Below are 18,991 nucleotides of genomic sequence, written 5' to 3'. Positions count from 1 at the left end.
AATTCTCTTTACTATAGGAAGAATCTAAGGAGCTAGAGGACACTGGGAGTCAGAATACTGCTAAGCAGAAAACATATGACACTGTTCTAGAAATACTGATTTTTGCCTCTATCAAAAAGACCTCAAGAGAGCAGCAAGAATTGTTAAAACAGGAGTGTAATCTTCCCAGGTTCACTTAAAATGCATTATTATTTAGAGACCTATCACAAGACTTTTCCCCTGACGAACAGCTAGACAAAACCCACTCTCTTTGTAAAAAGTTTACTTGAACATACCTGAAACTAAATGGCATTTCAGCTTTAGAGCACAACCCTCCTTCTTGTTGCAAGTGTTGTGATAATGAAATTTTAAACAATTGTTATGAATATTTTATAACAAAAGCAACACTGTTCATTCTTCCCAGATTTTTAAACAAACTATATTTTTAGGAAGAGGAAGGTAATAATGAAAATTCTGACTTTCACTTTAGAACGTGAAAGAGAGAAAAAAATAGGAAGAACAACAACCCCAGAATAACACTGGTCCAGAACTCTAACTTTTGGGACAAAGCATAGAAATCACACTAAGCTGCACTACAGAGGTCTGGCCATGTGGTAGCCAGCCTCTGAGAAGACCCCCACCTCCTGGCATTCATCCTCTTGAATAGTTCCTTCCCACACTAGACCAGGGCTAGTCTGTGTGACAAACAGAATACAGCAGAAATGCTGGCATGTCCCTTCTGAGGTTTGCTATTAAAGGCACCACAGCTCTGTCTTGGTCTTTTGGTCTCAGTGTCTGTCATCTCATCACTCCCTCTGGGGGAAGCTCGCTGCCACATACTGAGAAAAGGCCCAGGTGATGAGGAGCTGAGGTCTCAGGCAATCAGCCAGCAAGTGCCAGAATCCTCTCGCTAACAAGTTGCATGAGTGGGCTTGGAAAGTGGATCCTCTTGTCCCAGTGAAGCCTTCAGATCACCGCAGCCCTGGCCAACATCTGGACTGCAACCTCACGAGAGCGCTGCGTCAGACCACCCAGCTAAGAGGCTTCTGAATTCCTGACCCACGGATGAGATGACAAATGTTTGTTGTTTGAATTTGTTAAACAGCAATAAATAATACAGATGGTATTAAGATGTTTCTAATATTTAGGCTATATATATTTTGGTAACTTACAAAGGCTTGTAATACTAACGGAGATGCTTAACTGTCTTCTTTATGAAAGCTTAAAGTAAATTGTTCTTTTTTCAACAATTGTTCGATCAGAAAGAACTATGATAATGCTTAGAGAAGAGTACAAAAGCATAAAGAGATATAAAGAAGAACCACAGAAACATAGCATGTACTCTCAAAAACTCACCTTTCTATTAGTAGGAGATCGTTCCTTTTGAAACTGTTCACATTCTCTCTTTAAGTTCAGCTTTTCTTGCTCCGTGGGTTTCACAGTACCTGATGAGTTTAGATGTTTTTGGTGCTTGGGAAGAAGGTTGGATTCCAGCTGACGGACCTAACAAGAACAAACAAAGGAGGAAGAGATGCTAATACAATCGGCCACCCAAGAAAAATAAATAAGGAATATAAGGAAAGTTTTAATTCGGCACTTGGGTCCTGCTGTAACTTTTTCAGTCAAGCCTGCCAATTCTTGAAGCCTCCTTTTTCGGATTTCAAAAGACCCTTTCTAGGTAAATCTGGCTGGGTCTACAAACCCAGTGCTGTAAGAACAAGATGGGGAAGAGGGGAATTCTGGGTCTACTAAATCTCCAGGGGTCAACGGGGTGTGTGATGTGGGTGCCAAGAAAACAGACATAGCAGTTCTAGGCACTTTTCTTCTGACATGAGCATTACTTTTAGGAGTGAATGAGGTGACAGTCCCATCTATTCTGTGGACTGTAAACGCCTGAAATGATGCTTTTACATCAACTATGTTCCGTGAGGACAGGGACCATATCTGTCTTGTTCACCACTGCAGCTTCAGTGATAGTTTCTGGCAAAGAGTAGTTGTCCTAAAGGAACACCTGGGACTCTTCGGAGAGCACCTAATCAAAGGAGGTGCTGAAGCATAGCTAAACTATCATTGATCGAATACATAGCAGAGGTAAGGAATTCAAGCATCAGTTTGGTGGTTGGAAAAGGAAATGCTGAGTCTTTTAAAAGGGGAACCCTTTTCTCTTATAAGGAATTAGATCCGCAAGCTCTGAGTCTAAGTTTTGCCATTTTTGTACTACTAGTCTTGGTGGCCAGCCAATTTGAATGAAGACTATATGGTTAGCATAATTTCCATGAATCTATATATTAGATATGAGGATTAAAATCACAAATATATTTTAATATAGAACTGCTCCTATAAAGTGAAAAATATTTTATAAACATCAGTATAAAATTACATGCAAGTAAATGATAAATTATACATTCCTAAAATAAGTCTGCCATAGCAGGATATTCAAATTCATACCCTAGAACAGTTTCAATCATATCAAGCATTGATTTTCATATCAAACTAGTCGTTTTCAAACATATGCCACTATATGCAACATCTCAAGTTACCTTCTCCCGGGAGTGTGTGAGTTCTGCTTTGGTGTTCTGTACCACGGTTTGGAGTCTCTCATTCTCTTTGCAAAGCAGCTGTTGTTCTTCATTCATCAGATGATCCAACTTGTCCCAAGAAAGCCTTTTCTGCTGGTTATGGAACCCTGATGGATGGGTAGCTATTTCTGGGGCCCAGTTCTTAAGAGAAAATTGCGGAGTTAAGTAAACCTAACGACAAGCTGACAGGTAATTTTTGTTTTGAGAAAGGTATCATGGTTACCTAATGACAATTCTCAGTAAGCACCTTTAAACCTTCACCTTTGTCTTCTAATGAAAGTGAGTGTATGTATATACAAATATGAATAAAACAATATTCTTTGAGTTTGATTTAAAAAAAGGTTTCAAAATTCTGTTTGAAATGGTCTTTGGCAAAATAGCCTCATCAAGTCTGGTAACAAATACGATTGCAGGGCAAGTGCATGGAGATTGGTGGCTTAAAAATTGCCTGGGCAACATGGTAAGACCTTGGTCTCAAAAACCACAAAATTCCACTCTTTGTTTCTGGTTGCAAAAAAAACGCTATCGCTGAGCCCAGAAAATTCTCTTTTGATGAACAGAGAACACGAAGGGAACTCTGAGATGCATGCCAACATGAAAGCTTTCCCAAGTTAAACTCTACTTCCATTTGGGCATATGCAATCATATCCATTTTTAGAATCCAAAGCACATATTGTCTGCACAAATAAGGCCTGAATTCGGGAATATGCTTTAAGCTATCAAAGTGGTTTTTTGGATCTTGATAATGACTTAAAAAATTAAAAGGTAACAGCTAGATAGGCCTCCTGCCTTTCAAGCTAAATATGAAAAATAAAAAAAGGTAATCTCTTTTTGAAAAAAATGTCAGTCCAAAAGTAATTTTTAAAATGGAAACTATCTTATTTTAAAAAAAAGTGTCACCAAGAGATAAAATAATTCAATTAGTGCCTACTTTTATTGTAGGACAAAATCTTAACCTCTAGCCTAAGACTAACATCCATAACATTGTTCTTAATTTATTTGCACACAGATTAAGCAGCATTGTGATAAAAGGAGACACTTTCTACAGCACCACCATAACGTCTCAGCCAGCTAACACTTTAACCAGCTCTTCCTGGACTTTCCGGCTTCCCAGTAGCAACCCATTTGGTAGCAATGAATTATCTCCTGAAATTCAGTACTATTGTTTTAAGCCATAGTTTTCCTTTTCTGCAGAAGTTTTACTTTTTTGCAGCCTGTGTATGTTCCTAGATAAATTTCTTGCAATATTTTTCTTGACTTAATTTTTTTAGGGGCACATGAATGCTTTTATTACTACAAAACTCAACTTAGCCATAGTCTTCTGACTTGCTCAATATAAAAAAAATTACCTGTTTTGTATCATTATGGTTCCATTTATATGAAGTCCAGAAACAAGCATCCCTAACCTATAGTGACAGAGGGTACTAAAGTGGTTCCCTTGGGGATACCAACTGGAGGGAACACAAGAGAGCCAGCTGGGTGCTGGAGATATTCTATATTTTGGTCTAAGTGATGGCTACATAAATGTACACACAGATATATAAACTGTATATATTTATGTATACATACATGTACACATAAAAGTAATCAAGTTATAGACTTAAAATTTGTGTACTTTATTGTAAATACTTATACCTTAATAAAGAAAGAAATTACCTTGTCACCAGCATTCTGAAGTTTCTTATGTAAAGACATCACTTCTTGTTTTAAAGCCTCCTTTTCCTGCTGAGTCACTCGTAGGTCTGATTTAATCTGGGACATTTGCAGGTTTACCTTCTGCAGAGTATCTTCTAAATTCTGAACCTGCATCATGAGAACAATCTTACACCTCTACACAAACCCTCGTGGTCTCACCTCTAGCATGTCCAAGAATGAATGAATAAGGACAGAAGAACTCCAAGGTCCCTTCTGTTTCTATTTCTACACCCAACTTTCTTTTCGGTAGCTCTGTGGAAACCCAGGATATTATGTACATTTATACGGTGCTAAATTTTATTTAGGACAATGACAAACTATGCCTGGAGCAAGGTATTACTGATATTGTCAGCTGGTAGATTTACCAAGTGATCTCTTAGAGAACCAGTGAGTGCCAACTGGCATCACCAAAGATGGTGCTACTGAATTTTGTAGAAATTATGTTTTAGCCTGTGGTGGTGGATTATAAAAGGGCTTTTAGTTAAACAAAAATATATACTTATAGAATCCTACTGTACACTAATATCTCATAAATGTCAATTAAAAAAATTTAAATTTATAAAAGGAACAATGATTGGGATCTTTAACCATAGTAGGGCTTGAAACCTGCCTTAGAAGCCCTATTTCTAAATTAGGAATAAGTAATCATTTTTATATACTATTCTCAAGCTTTCCTAAGTAATCTCATTAATGAATGAGAAATAGTATTTATTTTACCATACTATAAATATATGTCAAATGTTGGTCAAATTGTATCATTCTGAGCCCTCTCAGGCCACTTCCACCTGAAACATTCTTTCCACTGAGATTTCTGTTAGAAGATATAGGAGAATACTAACTGTGAGGATGAAACAAGAATTGTCCACATACCTTTTCCTGTGAAGCCACCAGCTGTGACTTTAAGCTCTCACTTTGGTGCTCCCAAGACTTCTGTTCCTGCTTCATTGTAGCAATTCTGTGCTCTAAAAGACTTGATTTTGCCAACTGTTTCAGGAAGAGAAAAGAGGTGAAAGGGCATTTTTGCAAACAATTCTAGCTTTAATTTATATGCCTCCACTTATATTGTCAAGAACAAGTACCATCTAATTATGTGGTAGAACAGGACAAGGTGAAAAAAAAAAAAAGGAAGTACTTTTATGGACTCCCTGTTCTACCTCTATTTTTCTTTTTCGGGATTTGCCATTTTTCTTTCTCACTGCCTCATATTTTGAGGGTAGGAGATGGCAGGCTGGAAGGCAGTTAGAAATCTCAAGAGCGTACCATAGTAGGAAAATATGGAATACCCATTAAGGCAGTGTTTTTGGATCTGCTAGAGAAAATACAATAGAAGAAAGAATGTCTATGAACTAGACCTCAGATTATTAAAATCAATATTTATCCATATTTCCAAACAGGTGAGTTTATGTTGTTATCTCATGAGTGTAATTCAGAGGTAAAAACTATTAGATCTTTGTGTTTATGTATATGTACATGTGTTTAAATGTGTTAATGTGTATGTACATACATGTATTATGTGTTGTGTCCACATGATACCAAATTGACTTACAAAGGCAGGCGCACAAATTAAATAAACAAGTCTAAATACATTTCAGGTTCTTATGAATGTAGTAAATCTTTAATAAACAAACTGGGTTTAAAAAATTATTGGTAAAATAAAAACATCTCCAAAATTGTCAAAAAAATAAAAATAAAATAAAATCAATATTTATATTACTTATATACAACAAACCATTGATATATGTAAATAATTATATTAAGTAGCATTGTGATATATTAAAATGAGACAAATTTTATATTAGTGTATTTAATAATAATTATTAAACAACTAATTTAGACGCTGTCACAGTCATGGCTTCAGGATATCTAGGATCACATAATGCTTGTGGAAATGCTGTTCGAGGAGACTTTGCAATAACAGGGGAGGCCCATGAGCCACTGTCTAGAGAGAAATGCTCATTATATGTGCACTATACGATGATGGTAAAGTCTTTTATTTTTATTACCTTATCCACACAGCTATTTAATTCTTCACTTAGAGCTTCCTTTTCTTTCAGCAATTTTTCATTGTAGCTTAGAATACTAGAAATTTTTTGCTGGAAGTCAGAGAGATCAGGACCTCTGTGCAGCTGTAAGAGATAAACGAATGAGCCCCCCCATCACATCTTATGGCTGTAAGTATACAGCGGTATTTATAAACAGGGCATTTTCATGACAGCTGATATTTGTTTATCTGTAGATATTTCAGAGTACATACAAACTCTAGCAGACTATAATAAACTTTAACAAAATGTTCACTGCTGGTTTCTCTCTGCTCCCCAACTGACTGCTGAAATATCTGCTCAGACTCAATCAGTCATTATTAAATAATGATCCTAGCTCCTGAAGGTAAAATGACATAATGCCATTCTGTCACCAATTTAACTTGTAGCTAATGACATTTAGCTAATGACATGTAGCTTATGACATTTTTCTCATGCTTTTTTAACCAGAAAAGTATTTTAGTCTCAGTTAAGACTTCCGAGTTGGCATGAGCCACATACAAGGTAACAACACAAGGGCAAGTTTAAAGATAAAACTATTAGTTTTTCAGCTTGTTCCATGTGCTCTTCCCTTGGGAAGAGGCCTAAGTTGACTTCCAGTAAGATGTTGCTGGTGTGGACACACACTGGCTGTTCCCTCTCTACTTTTATGAAATCAAGACAAACCAAAGACTATTTTTGTCCCTTTTCAGCATCTATATTGGTATTATTGACATTTTGGCCCAGATACTTTGTTGTAGGGGGCTTTCCTATACACTGGAGGATGTTTCACAGTGTCTCTGGCTTTACCCACAAGACATCAGTAACACCATTCCCCCAGTTGTGAAAATCAAAAATGTGCCCAGATGCTGCTAAATGACCCAGGGTAGGGGAGCAATCCTCACCCTCAACCCTGCTGAGGACAACTGATTTAAAGACACTGATTGTTGGCCGGGCGTGGTGGCTCACGCCTGTAATCCTAGCACTCTGGGAGGCCGAGACGGGTGGATGGCTCTAAGTCAGGAGTTCGAGACCAGCCTGAGTAAGAGTGAGACCCCGTCTCTACCAAAAATAGAAAGAAATGATTTAGACAGCTAAAAATCTATATAGAAAAAATTAGCTGGGCATGGTGGCGCATGCCTGTAGTCCCACCTACTTGGGAGGCTGAGGCAGTAGGATCGCTTAAGCCTAGGAGTTTGAGGTTGCTGTGAGCTAGGCTGATGCCATGGCACTCACTCTAGCCCGGGCAACAAAGCAAGACTGTCTCAAAAAAAAAAAAAAAAAAAGACACTGATTGTTTCTTATACTTCTTAAATCCTTTCCCATGGTTTATAAGTTTTTAACTTTCTTCCATTTCATTATGATCTTATGGCCATCTTTCTACTTCCCACCTGAAGTTCTCTTACATTTAGCTTTGGGAATAATATGACAAAATAGACTTTAAGGGTTGAATCTTGTCTTCAGCTGGCAACAAATCTAGCATATCTTAAAGATCTGAACAAGTCAGAAGGATGTAAGAAAATGTGTTTTAAAGTACCTGAGCATTGGTTTAATAAAGAACTTTCTCCTTTACCCATTGCCTTGCCTCCCCACTTCCAAATACTCATAAAACTCAATACCATTTTTGGTGTCTACAGACTGTTGTGTAACTTCTGTTGATGCTATTTCTTTCTTTTTTAGTGCAAAAGATAATACATGTTAAAATGCTTTGTGAACTATGAATCACAATATCATACGGAGTGGCACGTGCTTTCTCAGTCCGAGCTATATGGCAGCAATTATGGGCTGACACTAACCTATTCTTGGGATCCAAAAGAGTCCAGCTGCTGATGAAACAACTTCCTACCAAGGCAGACAGGACTCAGTGTTTTTCCATCTCACTATTTATACCAACTCCTTTGGAAAAAAAATATGTAATAAAAATGTGCTGAATGATGTCCTCATCATGTTATTTTTCTCCTAATTCTGCTCTTTTTCTTCTGTTCTCTGGTTTAGCAAAGTCACAAAGCACACATTTTCCATGCTACGGATTTGGAACCAATCATTAACATCTTAAAGGTTGAACAACAGACAGGCTTTCAAAAAGTAAAGGGAAAAAGGATGCCCATGTAATTAGGATAAACTTGGTAACAACAGCCTTAGAATACTTATACACCACAGAAAGGTGCTTTGAGTTTTAACTTCTGGTATGTTTATACAGGACAAACAGCGTCTCCAGTTATAGCAGAACAGATATATTAATACTTTGCATAGCAGTATTTGACTTGAAAAGGTTCTTTTAAAGCACCCATTGGGTACCAGTACTATACTAGGCATTATGAAAAGACACAAATACCCTGAAAGAGTTTTATAATCCTATTAGGAAAGCAAGATTTATATGAGTCAATTAGAGATCAACACAAACATAATACTAGATGGTACAGACTCAATGTTTCAGCATTCAGGGAAGGACGGCTTTATGCTTATAGGCTGAACAGATAAATGCAAGAAAGAGAATTTTGTAACAGGTACCATAATATTAACCTGATAGTGAAGCAAATAAAATAAAATGGAACTAAATTCTCTTACTATAAAAATTAGGATTTAGTTGAAATCTTCCTGGAAATATTGAAAATTAATTAAGAATAAAATAGAACAATGTTTAGGACATAATGTTTAAGGTGAGCTCTTTTTCATACTTAAAACTAAGCCCTTGTTTGAAACTTTGAAATAGGCTTCTCAAAGCCAAATTCATAAGTGAGACTGCATCCCATAAGGCAGAATTTACTCTTCTGCCTTAGATAGACGTCTCATTCTTGATATGAGAAAAAGGCATAAAGGCAGGGTGCAGTGGCTCACACCTGTAATTCCTAGCACTTTGGGAGGCCAAGGCAGGAGGACTGCTTGAGGTCTGGAGTTCAAGACCACCCTGAGCAACAGTGAGAACCCCGTCTCTACAAAAAAATTAGAAAAATCAGCTGGGTGTGGTGGCACGTGCCTGTAGTGCCGGCTACTCAGGAGGCTGAGGCAGGAGGATCACTTGAGCCCAGGAGCTTGAGGTTGCAGTGAGCTATGATGACATCACTGCACTCCAGCAAGGGCAACAGAATGAGACCCTATCTCAAAAAAAGAAAAGAAAAAGGCTTAAGAGGGACCAGCTTTACCTACGTCTCACCAATCAAGAGTGAACAGAATTATGAAAGTTATGAGCAAGAAAGTCACCCTCTTTTTAGAGAAACTTATGTTACTTTATCACCTGGATGGGAGAAAGTAAAACAATAATTTTTTTTAAATTAAAGTGGTTGGGATTCATTTGTAGCAATAGAATTTTAAAGTCTATAACATATATAAGCTACACATCTAGAAGAATCAGCAATAGGACCTTACAAACAGATGTTAAGTGCTCAACTTGACCGAGCAATAAGCTAGCTGATGGGACTCAGTACAGAGGACAGCTGGTGGCTGCAAACACTAGGCCATCAGGTACATACTGTTCTGTGAATCACCCAAGCTGCACACAGCCTTACTTGTTTCATTTTCTCCAGTTCATCTTTGAGAAGGAGGTTTTCCTGTTCCACAATATGGGTTTGTATTTTAACTTCGGAAAGTTCCGCCTCCAGAGAAGACACTAAAGCAGAAGACTAAGAGAAAAATTAAAAAGTCAAATAACAGACACATTCATTTAGGCTGGGGAACTTTACAAGGTCCACAAAAGGCAATATTAAGGAAACAATAATGTAAATTCAATGGCGCACTGTTTTGTGACCATTTTTCCTTACACTCAACAGAACTCACCAAAGCAATCTTTTAAAAGATTTTCTGCTTAAATGGCATGAATACGATTTCTAAGGTAGTTTTTGCATGTTTCTCCAATGTAAAGTTATTATCTTTCTCTTGAGGAAGATACTTTGGAACTATGCAAATCCTGTTCTCCTCAGACTTCTGCTTATTAATTTTAGTATCTATCAATGCATTCTGTTTACAACTTATTACTAGGGTGTTTCCCTAACGATGATTTTTTTTAAATTTCCATATTTCTTTCTACCTTAATTGGAATTCTGTAAGAAAGAGCCATTGTTTCTCAATTTAATCATTTATATCAACATGGACTCACAGATATTTATTACATGTGTTTTATAATTACACTTATTTTATTCTATACCGTCATTATTTATTTTGTTGATCAAATTGTTTGGGGGCTTGTATCCTTTTGACATGGTCCATCTTTTTTCTTTGAGCACATTTTTCCTTTTGGCACCATGAGATGTTCCAGGCTCACCTTGTATTTTCTCTGCTCCAGCCCTGGAATTAATCATTTTTCCAAGGAACTCTAGTTCCTTTTATACAAAAATGGTGTTTAGAAACGAAGATCAGGACATTCCATGCATATACACACATCTGTATTTCTGTGTCTATCTAGCTGTGTGTGTGTGTGTGTGTGTGTGTATATACCATAAGTTTAAACTAATATTTCAGATCCCAATCCAATCAGAGGGTTCATCTTAGCATTCCCTACTCCCCACTTACAACTTCCTTCTCCACTGATGAGAAATGCCAATTCTTATTGTCTAGCCTATATCTACTTATTTGTTCTATTATACACAATGTAGTTTCAGAATTACCTATACTCCTATGAGAATCACATTTACTGATTAGATTATTAAAGCATTTATACACAGTTCGTTTTCTCTTCAGCCTGGACAGTATCCAGTCAAGATACTAATTTTCAAATTACTTCTTTCTTTCTTCCCCAGTGTGGTTATATTATCCATTTATAATATAGTTAGGTTCGTTTGTTTGTGTTTGTGTTCCCTATTTGTATCCCCCTCTTCCCACCATATTGATTGGTTTTACTTGTGTACTTATTTTGGGAGTATAGGAAGAATATGTGAAACATGACTATGGTTCTAAGAGTCAGAGCTATACAAAAGATAAACTCGGAAAAGCGTCATTGCCTCCCTCATCCCTTTTACTACGTTCCTCTGTTTCATATTTTTCACTCTTGCCCTCATTAGTTCTGGTTTTTATCATTCTTGCGTTTCTTTTGCACAAATGGATAGACACGTGTACTTTCTAATGTTCCCTTCTTTCTTACATGCAAAGAGGTGTACTACAGCTACTCTTTTGAGCTTTCTTTTTTCACTTAAAAAGTATACCCTGGAAAAAAAAAGTATATCCTGGAGATCATTTCATATAAGTAGGGATCTTTTTTTTTCTTTTTTTAAAACAGCTGCATAGTATTACTTCACAGTGTGAACGTAGCTACCACATTTATTCACAAACTCTCCTATGTATGAGCACTAGGTTGTTTCCACTATTTCGCAACTACAAAGAATGCTTCAGTGACTAACCCTGTGCATATGAATTTCCATGCTGTTGGAGGCATATCTTTAGGGTAGATTCTTACAAGTGAAATTGCTGGCACAAAAGGTAAGTACATATGGAATTTTGTTAGGTATTGTCAAATTTACCTCCACAAAGATAATATCAGTTTGTATCTCCCCAGCAATGTATGAAAGTGTTTCCCCAAAGCCTTGCCAAGAGAATAAGTTCATATTTTTAAACTGTTACCAGTTTTACAGGTAACAAATTATATATCAGTGTTGTTTTAATTTGTGTTTTTCTAATTATGAGTGATTCTGAACATTTTTTTCATAGGTTTGAAGGCCATTTTTATTTTTTCTTTGATGAATTATTTGTTCATATGTTTTTCCCATTTTGCTATAGTAGGGATATTAGCCCTTCTCTCTGTGGTACATGTTGTAAATATTTTCTCCTAGTTTGTCCATTGTCTTTTGACTTTGTTTATGGCATCTTTTTGACATATAAAGTTCTTTCAAAATCTAATCATTTTTTTCTTTTATTGCCTCTGGTTTTTGAGTCATAGTTAGACAGCCTTTCTTTTATACAACAGTTAAAGACAAATTAACCCAGGTTTTCTTCTAGTACTTCTATGGTTTCATTTTTTATATTTAGACTCCTAATCCAATTGAAGCTTATCTTTGTATATAGTAGGAAATGTGGATCTAATGTTATCTATTTTCAAATGTCTACCTAGTTATCCAGGCACCATTTATTAAAAGGTCCATCTTTACCCTAGTGGTTTTTATGTACTAAGTTTCCATTTGTATTTAGGTCTAATTCTAGACTTTCTATTCCACTTACCTATTTGTCTATTCATGTGCCATTGCCACACTGTTTTAATTATTAAGGCTTTATGTATAAGAAATTTAACACAAGCATTTCTTCTATTTCTTGGGATTTCCCCCCAAAAAAAGCTACGGGGTGGCTACAGACCATACCTGCACTTTACAGTGTTCCAGTTCTTCTTTCAGATGAGACTTTTCTTGTTCCCATTCCTTGAATGTACTACTTCCTGGCCCCTCTTCCTTCTGGCATAGCATTTCTGTCAGACGTTGATTAAGTTCTTGCAATTCTTCCTGATTCTGAGAATTCTTTTGGCTAAGTTCTGTATTTTCTAAATCCAAATGTTGGTTTTTGATTTTTAATTCTGAAATCTAATTAAAATTGAAATAAGTTTGAAAAACTTGTTACCCTACTTGTGATAAAAAACAGATTTAGAGATGTAATTGTTTTTTCCTTCTCTATATAGATAGTAAGTTTTAAAAATGTATTTTCATAACAAATACTATGTACTCATTACTACAAATTGAGGAAATTCAGAAGTGGATGAAGAAGTGAGACACTCAGTTTAACCCCACTCCACAGAGGGCCCACTGTCCACAGCTGGATACGTATCCCTCCAGGTCATTTTCTGTGCATGTACAAAACCCATATACACAGAGATTCTTTCTTTCCTTTTAGCAATAAAATTGGATCATTTCATTTTTGAACAGCCTGCTTTTTTTCACTTATAACATCTTACTCTTATCTTTCCAAGTCAGTGTGTTCAGAAACCACCATATGCTCTATTTTTTTAGTGGCTGTAGGATATTCTATAATGCATTTATCCATTCCCACATTGATAGACATATAGGTTAATTTTTTAAAATCATTTTATCTTTTAATTAGGAAGAAACAAAATGATCTTCTGGAAAATCCATTTACATATGGTAGCATTTTGTATTTGGGATTTTTTTTTTTAGAAATAGGGTTGCTGGGTTAGAAGGTCTGCGCATACATTACCATTTTGATAGATATCCCCCAAATGTCTTCCTTGCAGTGCTACCATCTTACAATCCTATCAATAATGTATGAGTACACTCATTTCCTCACACCCTTTTTAACACTTGATGATATCAATCTTTACTTTTTGCTAATTCAATAGGTTAAAAAAAAAAAGAAACTCATTTAATTTGCACTTCCCTATTCACTGATGAGGCTAACCATCTTGTATATGTTGTATTTTTTTTTTTCCTGTGACTTGAACATTCATATCAATTGCCTACTTTTCAATTGGGTTTTGCCATTTATTTCTAAGAGTCTGAAATATATTTTGGATGTTAACGCCTTGTCTATTCCAAGTACCAAAAATACTCTCTCTCAATAGTATGTCCTTGTCTTTGGATTGTTTCAGATAGATTCTAAAATGGCCTTCCCTTTTTACAACTGCATGTTGTAAGACTATGCAAATTGAGCACTGAATGGTACAAGCTATCTGAATAAATCATACTTCTGTGAAATGATATGCTGATTAACTGACATTCTATATCTGTGAAATTCTGTCCTTAACTTTCTCCTTTCAATAATGGTGAGGAAAATGGGTGGGCTAACATTAACTAAAACTACACAAGGGCTAGAGCTAGTATTTTATAGGTATGGTTTTACAGGTATCACCTCATTATCCCCACAGATTATAAAGCTTGTATGAAAAAGTTAGGGTCTAAATGTTTATGGCAGCACCATTCACAATTGCAAAGATGTGGAAACAACCCGAGTGCCCATCAATACATGAGTGGATTAATAAAATATGGTATATGTATACGATGGAATACTACTCAACCATAAAAAACAATGGTGATCTAACACCTCTTATATTATCCTGGGCAGAGCTAGAGCCCACCCTTTGAAGTGAAGTATCACAAGAATGGAAAAACAAGTACCACATGTACTCGCCATCAAACTGGTACTAACTGGTGAACACTTAGGTGCTCACATGGGAGTAATATTCATCAGGTGCTGGGTGGGTGGGAATGGGAAAATTCACAACAAATGGATGCAGAGCATACTGTAAGGGGGATGGGCATGCTTGTAGCTATGGCTTGGTGATGCAAGGGCATGATATGTAACCAAAATGCTTGTACCTCCATAATATTCTGAAATTAAAAAAGAAAAAAGAAACTAAATAAATTGGAAAAAAAAAAAGGAAAGCCAGTCATTTTAACAACACTTATCGAATGACTCATCTTTCTGTAATGATTAAAATGTTCCTTCAGCATAAGAAAATAAATAAAAAATAAAAATAAATCCTAATTACTAAAGCCCTGAGGGGTCGAAACTTAGCATCTAGAATAATATATCATTTCACAAAAACAGGAACCTCCTTTAGAGTCAGAATGAGGTGAGTTTCCATTTTCAAGCTCAAAATTTACAACCTTATCATCATTAGCTACACGTTATTCTAGTAGCATATGCTGTAAATTTATAAATTTCAAATAAAAAAAGAAAATTTCATACTAAAGAAATATTGGGAAATATTAATTATTTCTTTACCTGTTTCTTTAAATTTTCAACCATCTTCTGAACTGCAGCTTTTTCCTGTTTTACAGTTTCTATTTTTTGCCTAAAGAAATGATGAAAATAAAATTGAAGAGTTAGGCTTTAAAAGTTGAAGTAAAATAGTTTTAGTCCTTGCAAAAATGTCTTAAGAAAATTTAAGTACGTGTCTTACCACATTTCTTCCTGAGATCCATTTAATTTCCCTAATTTCAGGTTAGAAATGCTATCTTCTTCATTTAAAGTAGTAATTTCATTTCTCAAAATAGAATTTTCCTCTTGAAGCTTTTCAGATTCATATCTGAAGCACAGAGATTTTTAAAAAATAGTTACAACAAGGCAGTCATCTGGCATTTTTGGAAAATATTTTCTAGTAACTTCCAATAAGACGAGTATTCCATGCCAGTTAAAAACAGAAGTCTAAATTAGTAGTCTCTTAGTACTTGGAAATCAAATTATGACATATTGACGAATTTCTTTGGGGAAGTAAGAATTTCACTAAAAGACGTTAGGGAAATGTAGCTAACAAACTTGAGCATGGCGACAGGAGTCGAGACTCAACACCCACTCTGGTTGTTGATTCCCCAATGGCAAGTACACTGCTTTGAGAAACGACTTCATTTAATCTCAGTCTCAAGTCCTGCCTGCTCTGCATGGACACAAACCACATCACTAAGCTATATTAGCTTTAGTTTTAGGGCCCTGGGTACCTGGAGAAAGAAAATTCACTACATAAATCAAAGGGCCCACTGAAATATGTACACTAATGTTTACTTTGTGATTTTATTCATCTCATTATATCCTGATTTTTAGAACTAAAAATGGTCTGAATGAGAAGAGGAAAAACTTGTTTCGTAGCATAAATATATTTCAGACACAATATATTTTACAAGTTTTTTTTTTTTAAAAACCAAATTTGCTAGAAGACTATGCAATCATATTTTACAAAGTGAAGGAAGGAGTGGTTCAAATTAGTTCCACTTTTGTCTTTATTCTCCAACATATTTATTAGAATCTGGTAGCTTCTCAATAAACTTATATGTTCCAAGATAAATTTCCATTGTCTATAGGCTATCAGCATGTACTTCAAGTGGTAATAAGTGTAAAACTATAAGCCACAAAACAACATTTTTTGTATGTTAGTATAAGAAGGTATTTCTTATCTACCAAGTGAGTTAATAATATACAAAAGGCACTCATTCTCATACAACATGTTTCATTAAAATGAGAAAAGTAACATTAAGCAAAAAAAAAAAAATTCTATCCATCCAAATGAAGTGCTAGAAAAAAGTGTACATTAATGATGCAAATACTCGCCATTGTGAACTTTCACACCCCATATGAACAACATTTATTTGCTACAGAGGAAGGGAATGTTTCCTATGCAAGGTTATTTCATTTGTTAATATGACACAGAAGCAGAAGGAAGTCTAGAGTACTGCTCTCTTCTGGAAGACTAATAGGTTAGTTTCTCTAGGCATAGCAAGCAGCGGAAGTTAGCTTTGGTGAGGTGTTCTGTGTGGGATTCGTGAAGTCTAGAAGGTACATACATTACCTCAGAAGTTCAACTTTTTGCTGCATCTCACTGCATGTGATTTGCAAGTCATGCATCATTGCCTTCAGCTCTTCCTCCTTCTCTCCTTGAGAAGGTATATCTTTTTGCTTAACTAAAGTAGTGACTCTCTCCCTCAACTTTCTAGTTAGCTCCTGTAGCTTTTTTTTCTCCAGTTCTAACTCTGCTATTGTGGCCTGGCGCTGAAAATGTTTCTCTTGAATGCCTCGGAGAGTAGTGTTTTCCTCCAGGATGACTTGATTCTGTACTCTTGGCTTTTCTTGATGTGTTTGAATTGTTCCGTGTAACCAGGCAATTTCATGTGCTTTTCCATTTTCCAAGAGCCCTGTATTCCCCTGCTCAAGGTACTGCTTTTCTTGTTTACAGTCTTCTATAATATGGTGTACACTCACAACCTTGGGCACACGCTCTTCCAGTGTCTGATTGAGTTCGAGTATCTTTTCATGAGGTTCGACTCCCAGATTATCTAAACGAGCTTCCCACAAGGAGAAACAGTCACATTGTCGGGCTGCTCTTTTCTGCAGCTTCTCAATCTTTCTCTGCAGTCTCAAAACTAGAACATTCAGCTCCTCATTTTCTGTTTTGACCTCATCGTAATTCTTTTCTAGGCTAAGGAATGTTTCTGTCACTTCCTCCACTTTCTTGAGCTCATCCTGCAGCCTGAAAACTTCTGCGGTAAGCTCTTTGTTATTTTCCAGTGCCTCATCGTAGCGTGTCTCCATCATTCTCAGCTCTTCCTGGAGGCAGTCATTTTCCCTACTAGCATCTTCATATAACAACTTATACTTGGGAGAAGCCTCAGGGATTCTCTCAAGCATCTTTAGCTTCTTTTTTAGCACAGAAACATCAAAAAGCAGGTCCTGTTTCTTTTCAGAAGCTCGATCGCAGTCTTTGCGTAAGATCATCAGTTGTTCCTGGAGCTGACTGATCTGATTCTTCAGGTCCCAGCTTTCGGTCCTGGTCTCTTCACTATTTTCAAGCTCAGAAAAACTCTCTATTGAAGCCTCTGATTCCTCTATTTTGACCTCCTGTCTCTGAGCATAGCTCTTCCCCGTACTTCTTATGTCCCGGACCTCACTGTCTTGCAGGTCACTTAGGATGTGCCTTGTGGTTGCACCTTCTACTTGCTTCATTTGGTTTTGCAGTAACAACAGCTCTGTTTGTTCTGCACAATTCCCAAAAAACTCAGTAGTTGGCTCGTCTAAACAAGAAGACATCACTGACCCTGGCTCTAATATTTGCAGCCTTTGTCGCAATCTAGAAATTTCTGTAGCCATTTTCACATTTTCCTTCACTGCTCGTTCATGAGCTCTCTGCAGGCTTAAGAGGACATCTCCATTTTCTTCCAATAGCTGCTCCCCTTGCTGAAGCAGGGACATGGCTCCGTTGCCTTCCATGTCCTCCCCTCCCACTGCCTGGCAGCCACTCTGAAGTCTGGAGAGAGGAGATGCCACCTGCTGCATTTCCTTGATTATATTCTGAAGCCTGGAGATTTCTGTGTTCATCTCAGCCCTCTCTCGATCTGCCTTCTCACAGGTCACTTTGTGGACGCTCTCCACGGCCAGAAGCTGGGACATCATTTCCTGCCTTTCCTGGTCACGTTCCATTTCAAGCCTTTCAAGCCGCTGGCTGGCCAGCTGCTCTGAGGCCCCAGCCTGGCAGAGGACCTGCTCACAGTCCCTCAATTCTCTCTCGTGACTGCTCTTCAGCTCAAGTATCTGGCCAGACAGCAGGCTTTGCTGGCTTTCGGACACATTTCTTAGATCTTCCAGGTCTTGGAGCAGCTGCTCTCTCTCGACGACCATGCTGTTCAAATGTTCTTTGTATGTTTTCTCTAACATCTCTCTCTCCTGGGTCAGGACCAGAGAAGTTGCTTTCTCTCTCTGAAGGGTCTCTTTAAGCTGCTCCTGAGCCTCTGCACACTCCTGGGTGAGCTCGTCCTTCTCAAATTCCCACTGGGATTTCTCCTCGTGTTGTTGTTCCATAAGGTCCTCCAGCTCCTGGCGGTAGCGCCCCTCCAGGCTTTGCAGGGCACTTTCACATCTCTCCGTGACTTTCTGACAGTCAGCCTGAAACTGGGCTTCTATTTGAGAGGTTCTTCTATTACACTCTGTTTCCATTTTTTCCCTAAATGTAGTCAACATACAGCATTACTGAAACTGCCGCCAACTTTGTAAGCAAACAAAAAACATTTTTCTGTGCATAGAGGAGGCTGCTAAGCAAACAACTGAAATACTTTCTCAAAGTGGTCATAACTTATTCCTACGTGATTCATTTATACTGGAAACGAATCTCATTTCTGAGTGCTAAGACTAGCAGCCATAATTGATTTAAAGGATTTACCTTTCTCTATAGTCGGAGGGAAATTTTAGAAACCAAACTCTTTCACATATTCCTGGATGTCTTTGTTTATGGATTTTAAACCAAAGATTTAAACTGGTATTTCACAATAAATGATCAAATGCATATTAACCTAACCCGCAACTTGGGGA

The 18,991-nt window shown here is 37.0% G+C and overlaps 1 protein-coding gene across 10 annotated transcripts in view; it reads right to left on the bottom strand.

The window, feature by feature from the left end:
• Window positions 1–18,991, bottom strand: part of NIN (ninein) — a 96,707-nt gene that overhangs the window by 14,895 nt on the left and 62,821 nt on the right. For 7 of the 10 annotated variants that reach the window (XM_045567467.1, XM_045567430.1, XM_045567472.1 and 4 more), the window contains 10 exons: window positions 16,482–18,626; window positions 15,102–15,227; window positions 14,924–14,993; window positions 12,553–12,768; window positions 9,778–9,891; window positions 6,257–6,379; window positions 5,124–5,237; window positions 4,215–4,361; window positions 2,520–2,699; window positions 1,336–1,482 (listed from right to left, as the gene is read on the bottom strand). In XM_045567467.1, coding sequence (XP_045423423.1) covers window positions 1,336–1,482; window positions 2,520–2,699; window positions 4,215–4,361; window positions 5,124–5,237; window positions 6,257–6,379; window positions 9,778–9,891; window positions 12,553–12,768; window positions 14,924–14,993; window positions 15,102–15,227; window positions 16,482–18,626 — 3,382 coding nt within the window. The remainder of the gene's footprint in view (window positions 1–1,335; window positions 1,483–2,519; window positions 2,700–4,214; window positions 4,362–5,123; window positions 5,238–6,256; window positions 6,380–9,777; window positions 9,892–12,552; window positions 12,769–14,923; window positions 14,994–15,101; window positions 15,228–16,481; window positions 18,627–18,991) is intronic. The other 3 variants (XM_045567480.1, XM_045567485.1, XM_045567494.1) reach the window with 1 other exon arrangement.

Source organism: Lemur catta, chromosome 1 (assembly GCF_020740605.2).
Source record: "Lemur catta isolate mLemCat1 chromosome 1, mLemCat1.pri, whole genome shotgun sequence".
NCBI lineage: Eukaryota > Metazoa > Chordata > Mammalia > Primates > Lemuridae > Lemur > Lemur catta.
This window is presented reverse-complemented; position numbering and strand designations above follow the sequence as displayed.